Consider the following 11,162-nt stretch of genomic DNA (forward strand, 5'->3'; position numbering starts at 1 on the left):
ATGGTAGGGTACGAAACCACCTCAAAGTTATTCTTTCCAATCAATCCGTTGGGCTATTCCTATAAGTGTCACAAACAGCCCTAGAGTTCGTACTAGAATAACACCTTAAGACACAAATCAACGAAAACCCTAATGTCACCTAGATACTCCAATGTCACCTCAAGTATCCGTGGGTATGATTATACGATATGCATCACACAATCTCAGATTCATCTATTCAACCAACACATAGAACCTCAACGAGTGCCCCAAAGTTTCTACCGGAGAATCACGACGAAAACGTGTGCCAATCCCTATGCATAGGTTCATGGGCGGAACCCGCAAGTTGATCACCAAAACATACATCAAGTGAATCACGTGATATCCCATTGTCACCACAGATATCCACGGCAAGACATACATCAAGTGTTCTCAAATCTTTAAAGACTCAATCCGATAAGATTGCTTCAAAGGGGAAACTCAATTCATTACAAGAAAGAAGAGGGGGAGGAGAAACATAAGATCCAACTATAATAGCAAAGCTCGCGATACATCAAGATCATGCCAAATCAAGAACACGAGAGAGAGACAGAGATCAAACACATAGCTACTGGTACATACCCTCAGCCCCGAGGGAGAACTACTCCCTCCTCGTCATGGAGAGCACCGGGATGATGAAGATGGCCACCGGAGAGGGATTGCCCCCTCCGGCAGGGTGCCGGAACGGGTCTAGATTGGTTTTTGGTGGCCACGGAGGCTTCTGGCGGCGGAACTCCCGATCTAATCTCTGTTCTGGAAGTTTTACGATGCGTAGGTATATATGGGTGCAGGGGGTACGTCGAAGGAGCTACAGGGGCCCCACGAGGCAGGGGGCGCGCCCTAGGGGGGGCGTCCCCACCCTCGTGAGCACCTCCCGTATCTCCTGACGTGGAGTCCAAGTCTAACCGGTGGCTTTCGTTCCAAAAATAACTTCTCCAATTGATTTCATTCCGTTTCGACTCCGTTTGATATTCCTTTTCTTCGAAACACTGAAATAGACATAAAACAGCAAATCTGGGCTGGGCCTCCGGTTAATAGGTTAGTCCCAAAAATAATGTAAAAGTGGAAAATAAAGTCCAATATTGCCCAAAACAGTAGATAATATAGCATGGAGCAATCAAAAATTATAGATACGTTGGATACGTATCAGGACCCACCTATTGAAAACCTCACTTAGATTGTTAACAACTAAGCCTGTCTTGCAGTTCACATCCATGGCATGTCTGGCCCAAGTGTGTTTGGATATTTTGCTAAGCCACACCCAAGCTGCTTCACACTCTGTCTTTAACTCATCCATTGCAACTTGAAAACCATGTTCAGTATATGAGTAACTTGCTGCATCCATGTATTTTTTTAATTCTGGCCCTCTAAACCCAACAATCTAAAAGTTCTGGTAGATATGCCTAAGGCAAAACCTTTGTGGGCAATTGGGGAAGACTCTATTTATGGCTTTCAAAAGACCCTGTATGAAACAAGTACAACTAAGTAACTACAACTGCATGAAAGTAACTACAACTGCATGAAAGTAACTACAACTACATGAAAGTAACTACAACTACATGAAAGTAACTACAACTAAATATATTACCTTTTGCCTATCTGAAATGATTGTGTACTATCCGAACTGACCAGATTGCCCACCTATTGCCTCCCTCAGCTGGTATAGAAACCAGGTCCAGGAATTAGTGTCCTCCTTGTCTACAATTCCAAAAGCAATGGGAAAAATATTGTTGTTCCCATCTCTTCCAGTAGCAGCTAGGATTTGTTGACCAGTAGTGAGCTTTATGAAGCATCCATCCAAACCTACAAGTTAAGCACAAATGATTAGTACTTCAAAGAACATACAAGTGTCATAAACAACAATACAAGGAAATTACCTATGAATGGTCTGCAGCCATTGAGGAACCCTTCTTTGCATCTATTCAGGCAGATGAAAAGTCCATGAAACTTAGGGTTCTTGCTAGGATGCTCCCTAATATGTCTTGTTGTCACAATACATCTAGAACCTAGATTGGTGTCTAGGACAGCCTCTAAATAATCCCTAATCCTGGTGTATTGGGCCTTTTGATCTCCTAAAACAACATTCTTTGCTGCCTTCCTAGCCCTATAGGCCATGTGGGTTGAAATATCCACTCCATACTTGCTCTTTGAAGTGTTTATTATTGTTTTTATTGTTGTGTTAGGGTCATTCCTCACTGCCTCCTCACAATGTTTTGCAACCTACTTGGCAGTGACTTTGGTGCTCTCTGACACAGAAGGGCATGTGTGCACCAAATACAACTTTCTAATGGTAAATGTCTTCTCATTTGCAATCTGAGAAGCTGCTATATAAAAAGGGCATTGCTCATCTATGCACTGTGCTATAACCCTGTCACTGTAGTTTTTGTGGTACTCATAGTTCCTGTTCTGTGATATGTGCAGGGTTTGGAGTGCAGTTCTGAACTGGTACACATCAATGAAGCAAAGATGCTTCACAAATTGGTCTTATGGGTCAGCTTTGTCCTCAGCATACCATAACCTTGGCTTCATCTTCTTTGCTCTACTCTTCCTACCATTGGGCAACACATAAGCCATTGCCTCAGCACCACATCATCTTCCAAACCCAGGTCTAATGGTTTTTTGTCCTCATATCTGATGGTATCCAGTTATCCTCAAACATTTGCTCTACACTTCCATGTGATCTGCTTGTTGGCCATTTTCTGTCTCTCTTGGCCTTATTCTTCTTCTCAATATGTTGACTACTCTCTTGCTCCTCTTCATTGTGTTGCACCACTTCCTCCAATTCCTCCAATTCCTCCTCCTCTTGATCATCATCATCCTCTTCTTCACCTGATGGATCATACAGTTCCTCCTCCTCATATGTATCCCACATCTCCTCAACATCTGTGTCCCCTTCATAATGCAGTAATGGATCATCCCTCTGTTTTTCCATTTCCTCAAGCCTAGCAAGGATATCCCCATATTCTGACAAATTATCATCATCACTATCCTCTTCATTGTCCATAACTGCAGCTTTCCTTTTCAAAGGAGTGGCCTTCTCTTTTTCTTTCTCATTCTTCCTAAACATTACAATTTCCTTTCTCCTTCTCTCCTCCATAACTTTTTCTATTTGCAGTTGCTCCTCTGAATTGTTTGTGCTCTGCTGTGTTTGAAACTGTATTGGTCTTGGTTCTTCTACTGGTACTACTGCTGCTGTGTTTGAAACTGAACTAGGATGTGCATTGAACAACACTCCTTCTTCATCTACCTGATACATCTGGGGCTCTCCAATTTCCTGCAGAGGGATCTGCTGCTCAATAACATTAGCACTGCAATTTATATGTGCAGGTTTGGGGGAACTGGCCCTAACAACTGTCACATTGAAAATCTTCTGCTTCTGCTATACTATGTGGTCTAGAATTTCCTCCATCATGTCATCATCCTCTATTTCTTGCATTCCTTCTATCCCTAGGCCAGAATCCTTCACATAGTACATGTAATCCCTCACCCCATATCCTTCAATCTCTATCAGTGCAACTAGATTGTAAAGAGTGATGTCTGACAACATCATAGTTCTCTCAAGATTATCTCTGTCATGAAAATGCATCCTCAATTCCCAAACCTCATCATCCAGACTGCAAATTTATAAAGAAACATAGTGTTGTATAAGTGTTCAATTATAACACTTATGAAAAAGCAGGACAACATCAATACATAGCTTTGGGTTGCTTAAGTAATCAATGTAGTACAAAGCAAAAAACTGCAATAACCCTAGCTTTGGTTCATTAAGATCTACTGCAATACAGATCAACACATCAAATAATTCCAACTATATAACCATAGCTCATTTCAACTAAATAAGACACACAAAACAACTAATTTAAACATAATGAGTTAATTTTAGAAAGAAATCATCGCAATAACAATCATAGGGCCAACAATATGCAATGGAGATGGGGAAGGGGATATCACCACACGCTAACCCTAGCCCTAGCCCTAGAAACGGATCAGATAAGTTCACAGAATAATGGATAAGGGAAGGGGATCTCACTATACACCACCGAAGGATGAGGCGATGTGGTGGCTCCATTGGGATTCGCCTTCACCGCCGGGGCGAAAGATCTAGCCGCCACGTATTCCACCGAATACTGCACCTCCGCATCTCGTGTCGCCTTGCTAGGGTTCGAGCTCCCGCAGAGCTCACCGCCTGGGTCGGGATCCGCGTCGCCTGTGCCACTGCCGGGAGGACCGCCGCCGCCAACACCGCCTGCTTTCGCCGGAGTAGCCATCTGCCTACGCGACGAGAGGAGGGGAGAGAGCGGCGGCACGAGAAGAGGGGGAGAAACGAACGGATGGGGGATGGAGTCATACGGCGCCGTCTAACGGCTGTCGGGAAGGCCGACGGTGCCACGTACGCAAAAAAAGGGCCCCACCTGTCATAAATAAGCTTAACTGACCCCGATCCGCAGTGCTTTCTGCAAAAAGATTACGGAAGACATGGTGTTTTCTGCAAAAAAAATAATATATTGTAGTGGTTTTCGCAAATCTTGCCTTCAAAGTGGTGGTTTTGTGCAATTTACTCTCCATAAGATGAGCTTATTCTGAGGCTGAGCTTCCGATTCTAGGCAGAAAAAGTACAAGCAGGAAGGACCAGAGTCGCTGCGAATGTGCGATAGACCGATAGTCAACAGCTTTGCCTGATACTTTCTCCGTCACGTAATATAAGAGCGTTTTTGACACTACACTCCCAGCTTAGTGTACGTGGTTTGCACCGACATCGAAAGTTTGGGGCAAGTTCCTTGCCACTAATCTACGGTTTACCATATGGACTCCCGTACCACATCGATAGCCAAGGGAGCATCATTTCTTGCTAGTGATTAATATGCCAATTAACTAACAGATGTACGCGTCTCCAGCGGGCAAGATAAAATTAACTAACGTGTACCTTGTTTTTCCCCAAGACAAATACGACGGAAGTGGGTATATTCTGTCGCACAAGTTGGAGGAAATTAAATTACAGCTCGATATAGGTTTCTTGCGTCCGAAGGGTCTCTTCGATTGCCACTTGGTAGCCAATTGGTCACCGGCTCACCGCGTAAACTCTTTGAGGACTCCTCCCGTGCTAAATTCCTGCGAAACTAATGGCATATGGGTGGTTTCTTCTTCGAGCTATAAAAGCCGCCCTTCCGTTGCTACAGCTCCAAGCCTCCAACCCATTGCTCCCTCACCGCAAAAAACAGCTAATCTCGCTCAATTGATTTCACAGAGCTTGACCCAGCTTATACCGTATGGGGGTCTCTGGCTGCAGCAACAACAACGGCAAGACGCTGGTGCTCCTGGCCTGCTTCCTCCTCCTGCTGGCGTTTTCCCCGTTTCTGCATGGAGTCGGGTACTTCGCCGCCGCGGAAGCGACGAGTCCGGAGGAAGCCGCCGAGCAGACGCTGATGGTTGGGAGCACGCCGGCGCTGGAGACGGCGGCGCCGCAGCAGCATCGGCATGGCCAGGGTTCGGGCGCGTCTGCCATCTCGAGCAATGCTGCCGGTGGTCTCTGGTCGGCCGAGCTCAAGCCGGCCGTGGCTCGCAGGTTGCTGCCGGAAGGAGCTGTGGATGGAGCCGGCCATTCGTGCGGCTCCAGCGGTCGCCAGGGCTGCACCCCGTCCCCCTAAGATATATCCATGGCACTCTGCACTCTGCACTCTGCCGATACTACTACTGTATTCCTACCTTAGTTCGTCGTGGCTAAACACAAGTGCTGCTCCTACTATGTTGGTTCCTTAACTAGCTAGCTAGGGTTTGGTTGTTGTTTGCCAAGTACGTAGCCATCATTCAGCAAAAAAATGGATGCCTACATGTACTTTGTATGAATTGTAAAGTGTTTAAACAGTTGTATATATCTTGTAAATATACTCCACTGGTGCTGTAACTAATAATCCGCGACGTACTGGTCTTGAAAATGCCACGAACATGGCGTGCCTTTTCTTTCTCCTTTCATGAGTCGTGGCATTGTCTTGAAATGCATGCACGCACGCACGCAGGGATCGCGCTAGCGCAGGACAGGACAATAACACCGACCGTAGTGGCAAGGAAGTCAAGGCTGAGGAATCTTTGAACGTACTTGGACCGAGGGGCAAATCACCCGTGGAAACGAAGCTAGGTGCCGTGTCATGGCAGCAAACTAAGATTTTCTTTCTTTCTAGAAATACAGTATAATCTCAAGCGCTCACAGACACTCATGCACGCTCATCTCTATGAAGACATATACATACACACATCTTTGAGCGACCAAACCAACAGACCTTAAGATAAACGAAATCGTTACAGATGCCTCGTAATTGACGGACATGCCATACTACCCAAATAATAACACCGCAAAGACTGGAATAAATCCAAAAACACATGCGCAACTAAACCTAATATCTAAGTTATGCTTAGCTCGCACCGATCGAACAGACATGCATCGAACGTCAATTAGAAACTGGAATCATGGAATGGCACGGAGGATGCATCGCACCCACGGCCCGCTCCATCGCTCATCGCAGGCGTTGCCGAAAGCTAGGTGGCGGCTATTGGCCGGCCACGTTTGATCCGGCCTTCAGAGGGGCTCCACTCCTTGCTGGTTGCACCGTCAGTGAAAGTTACTATGTATACTTACTTTTCGTCCGTATTGTTGCCAGACACGGTGCTTCGACTGCGGGAGGGGGATACGTACGTGTACTAGGTGTAGTTCTCCCGCTTGTTTTCCAAGTCTAATCTGTAGTTAGGATCATAACTGTGGACGGAACTATCCCTGTACGTGCTATTTATGGACACCCTACGAAGTCAATACAATTGTGTCTTTTTTTTTAAAAAAAAGGAGGATGATCCCCGGCCTCTGCATCTGGACGATGCATACGGCCACTTTATTAATTATTCTCATAAGACCTTATAAAATCATACAACAGTAAAGCTAAAGCCGTCTAAGCAATAAACTGTCGCTACACCTATCCAGTTGATGAAGGGGCGCAAATAGCCTGGGCCTAATACCAAATAGACATCGCAGCCAAGCCTAACATTTAAGACCTGAGACCCCAACCTAGCCACTTGCCGAGTCTGGGGCACACACTGGTCCGGCGTGCTTTCAGAGGCCGCCGCCGCCAACTGCCACCGCTCCATCTTCAGAACTGTACTGATGCATCAACCTTGCTCGGTCTAGCTATTGTCGACGCCACCATGGCGCCCAACGGCACCTCCCTGCGCGCAAACAGCTGAGCACGTCACGGTCGCCACTGATACACCTCAGCGCCATGCTGCCAAGTACCACCAGCCGACACAGCTTGAAGCCTTGGAAGATTTGTCGTGCGTAGCACCTGCCGACCAGGCATGACAAAGCGTAGCACCTGTCGGCCAGGCATGACTTGACATCTCCACCGAAACTCCGTGCAAGACGAAGCCGCTCCACCTCCTGCCTCTGATTTCCAGCGCTGCTCCACAAACGATGCTCCCAAGAGAGAAACGACACCACAGTGTCGCCATTGTCCGATCTGAAACACCAGATCCTAGGGTTTCCCCCGGAGCAGCACGAGTGGGTCGACAGTAGTTACATGACGATGCCTTCATCAAGGTAACGGCGTAGAACGCCGCCATCGCCTGCCGTGGGCTCAGTTTTCACCGGCAACCATGTCTCCCCAACTCGCAGCCGAGACTAGATGATGGATCTCGAGATCCGATCACCAAGCTTCTGGCCAGCCACCGCTGACGAAGAAGATGACCACCACCACTGGCTACCCCGGCCAGAACAGATCTGCCATGGGTGCCGCCAAGCAGTCCACCAGGCCCTCGACGCCGCCGCCGATCTAAAGCCAGATGACATGCAGCCGAAGACCGCATCGCGCCGCCGCCCGATCCAGGCCAGCCGCCGCAGCAGCCGCCCGTGGCCCGAGGCAGGGCCGACCGCCGCTGCCGTCGAAGCCAACGCCGTCGCTTCTAGATCGGCCGCACCTCCACGCATGTTGGAAGAATAATTTTAGAAGAATAATTTGATGCAAGACACAATTGTATAACTTTCACAGCTTTAGAAGAATAATTTGATTCAAGACACAATTGTATACAACTGACAAGTTGGAGAGTTCCCAGTAGGCCCCCGCGTCGCCCCCCGCTCGGGTGACTCGGGTGGCTCCCCAACCCTAGCCGCCGCCAGGGTCTAGCCCATCTTCCTCCCCTCCTCCCGCCGCCGCTGAAGGACGCCGCCGGCTTGCGTCCGGAGGCCGACGGCGGTGGCGGGGGCTCTTCCTCCCTCCCGCATCAAATTATTCTTCTAAAGCTGTGAAAATTATTCTTCTAAAGCTGTGAAAGTTATACAATTGTGTCTTGCATCAAATTATTCTTCTAAAATTATTCTTCCAGCATGCGTGGAGGTGCGGCCGATCTAGAAGCGACGGCGTTGGCTTCGACGGCAGCGGCGGTCGGCCCTGCCTCGGACCACGGGCGGCTGCTGCGGCGGCTGGCCTGGATCGGGCGGCGGCGCGATGCGGTCTTCGGCTGCATGTCATCTGGCTTTAGATCGGCGGCTGCGTTGAGGGCCTGGTGGACTGCTTGGCGGCACCCATGTCATCGGTACTAGCTGAGGTGCTTCCGTGTAAAGGATCCATCAGGCATATACACGCAGATGCTCCCTTGCATGGTCGGTCTTTGCTCCAGCCACACGATACACCAGTTTCCGAGAACATACCAGCTCGGCGTGCATTTTAATTGGCAGCTAGCTAGTACTCCTACCAGTCCCGAAACTCACTACCCGCTGTTCCGTCAGCGGTGACGATATCTAGCAGTATATACTCGTATACTTTGCGGTAGCGTGCGGGTGCACATAGTCAGACATGGCCGTGCGCGACATGCGACCTCAGTTTACCTACCATATGATTATATAGTCTAATTTACTCTCAGGTGTGAACCGAAGAAGCTTGTGTGCTCCTGTGCAATGCCCCCGAGTCCCCGACCACCAGCCCAGTGCCCATTGTATATACTTACTTTGCAAGCTAGTAGCCTACTAGTAGGAGATGCATCACTTTTACAGCTCAGCGAATCCTTGATACTCCTATTCTACTGTAGAGTGTACTACTTGTATACTCCTCGCAAAAAGGTCCACGTGTTACGAGTAGTATGGAGAGTACAGAACCATGCACCGACAGGTGGTGCGTGCATGTTTGTCATGCCGAACGGACACGGCCGGCCGGAGGAGACACGCGTAGTTTCCAGCCAGACTTTGCTGCTCTATGCTCAAGACGATGATACTACTATGCTCATGTGCTTCGTCACATGCTCGGTGAAAACTGTGTACGTGGGGCGCTTTCCTCGCCATTGCCCAGTCATTTCGGTCTATCTTCTTTACGTACACGTCCGGACACCCTCTATAAGTAGATCCCGTTTGCCTGTGCATCTCCGCATTGCAAGCATTGCAGTAACAGTTCTATTCCTAGTCTTGTCACTCGTGTGGTAAAAGAGCCAAACAAAGCTCGCACCTAGCTACGTACGTAGTGCCTTCGCCGAAACCCTTACCTAACCAATGGCACGGTACTCACACGCCTGGCTCCCGCTTCTTCTTCTCGCATGTGCCCTTGTGCAGAGCTCTTACGGCTCGAGACCATCTCCCCGGGAGCCGCAGATGGCCGGGGTCCCGTCTCCGACGATGGTTCACGGCGCCGCCGAACCACGCTCCCGCGAAGACAGGGCGACCAAAGTCCGGCCCCCGACGGAGAAGGGTGCGACTGGTCATGATGGAGCAAACGCTGATGGTGGTGGTGATGGTGTTGTGTCGTCGGAGCAGAGGAAGGGTTCAGGGCCGCCGGTGCTGCAGACGGCATTGGGAAGGATGCTGGGTTCGAAGCTGGCGCGGCGAGTGCTGGGAGGGGAGATGGAGGACTCTGCGGCCGGGCCGTCGTGCCACTCCAACAACGCGCACATCACCTGTGCACCGCCGGCACAGCACTGACCGGGCCGGGTGCTTCTTCTTGCTGTAGTCTGGCAGCACGAGCTAGCTAGTCCCAGCTGATTCCTTCGTCCCTTGATGATGCTTCCCTGTAAATTAACAGTAGCTCTTTCGATCTTGTTCTTCAAAAAATGTGAACCTTTCGTTATTGCTTCACTCCTAACGCGCCTGTCAAGACAGTCCCTATATAGTCTCTGATTCCATTTGACCCTAAAGTATTTATAACTTGGAAAGGTGGTCGATCCTCATGCAGATGCATGGAGCACGTCATTGTTGTCTTTTTTAGAAGCCGTCGCTTTCCATGATTGCGTGTGAAGAGAAAGTCTGCAGATTATTGTGGGGGTGATGCAAACTAAGCACACCTTCCACTCCAGCTGAGTCCAAAGTCCAGTTGCACGAATGCGCGCACACGTACGTGTGGGTAGGTGAAGGCAGCAATGATGCCAGGCAAAGTCCAACCTACGTACGGAGCAATTCCGAAAGAACAAACGGCCGACAAAGCCGCAAGTTTGACTGTCTATCTGTCTTGATCTTGTCTTTGATTTCCAGCGCCTCAGTGCGTGATGTGAACAGGGCGAAAAGGTTCCTCCCTTTCGTACGTTTCAGGCTACGATTCCGAATCCATCACACGTGGATAATTTTTTTAATACTCCTTCCGTTTTTATTAACTCCACATATTAATTTTGACTGAAGTCAAACTTCATAAGATTTGACCAAGTTTACAGAAAAATAATATAAATATTTATCATTACAAATCTATATGATGTGAAAATACAATCAACAATGAATCTATTGATATTGATTTGTTATTGTATATATGTTAATAATTTTATCAACAAACTTTGTCAAAGTTTGCAAAGCTTGATTTTTACCAAAGCTTACATGCGAAGTAAATAAAAAAGGAGGCAGTATAGTATAATCGCAGACATGTTGTGGAGCTAGCAGGTACACACGCTTGGAGTTGGAGCCCTGGCCGGTGGCGGAGAGCTTGCATCAAGATTGGCGCGGGAATAGCTTTTGAGTACGGAGTTCATCCATATCCCGTAGGGCCCTAGCAAGCGGCCATCTGTCCGTCCGTCCGTTCTGAAGCCATTCCATCATGTTTTCTCTCGTGGCTGACTGATTTGGCATGCGCATTCCTTTTGACAGATAACTTCAGCGCCTGCTCTTACATAAGCTTGACTATCGATCGATGTGGTGCAGT

General features: G+C 48.4%; 2 protein-coding genes and 1 pseudogene across 2 annotated transcripts; 2 read left to right on the forward strand and 1 right to left on the reverse strand.

The window, feature by feature from the left end:
* Nucleotides 1–1,842: 1,842 nt before the first annotated feature.
* LOC147974603 (uncharacterized) lies at nt 1,843–3,145 on the reverse strand (annotated as a pseudogene).
* A 2,036-nt stretch (nt 3,146–5,181) lies between these two features.
* LOC147974604 (uncharacterized) lies at nt 5,182–5,927 on the forward strand. Its single transcript, XM_087519517.1, has one exon. The coding sequence runs from the start codon at nt 5,286–5,288 to the stop codon at nt 5,661–5,663; it is 378 nt and encodes a 125-aa protein (XP_087375643.1). The 5' UTR covers nt 5,182–5,285; the 3' UTR covers nt 5,664–5,927.
* A 3,472-nt stretch (nt 5,928–9,399) lies between these two features.
* Nucleotides 9,400–10,171, forward strand: LOC125553459 (uncharacterized). Its single transcript, XM_048717239.2, has one exon. It carries the CDS (start codon nt 9,536–9,538, stop codon nt 9,959–9,961), a length of 426 nt encoding a protein of 141 aa, XP_048573196.1. The 5' UTR covers nt 9,400–9,535; the 3' UTR covers nt 9,962–10,171.
* Nucleotides 10,172–11,162: the final 991 nt, after the last annotated feature.

This window comes from Triticum urartu, chromosome 4A (assembly GCF_056163025.1).
Source record: "Triticum urartu cultivar PI428250 chromosome 4A, HENAU_Tu73, whole genome shotgun sequence".
NCBI classification, from domain to species: domain Eukaryota; kingdom Viridiplantae; phylum Streptophyta; class Magnoliopsida; order Poales; family Poaceae; genus Triticum; species Triticum urartu.

What these genes read in the sequence shown, in the direction of transcription:
- LOC147974604 (XM_087519517.1), top strand. Translation starts at nt 5,286, where the DNA reads ATGGGGGTCTCTGGCTGCAGCAACAACAACGGCAAGACGCTGGTGCTC.
- LOC125553459 (XM_048717239.2), top strand. Translation starts at nt 9,536, where the DNA reads ATGGCACGGTACTCACACGCCTGGCTCCCGCTTCTTCTTCTCGCATGT.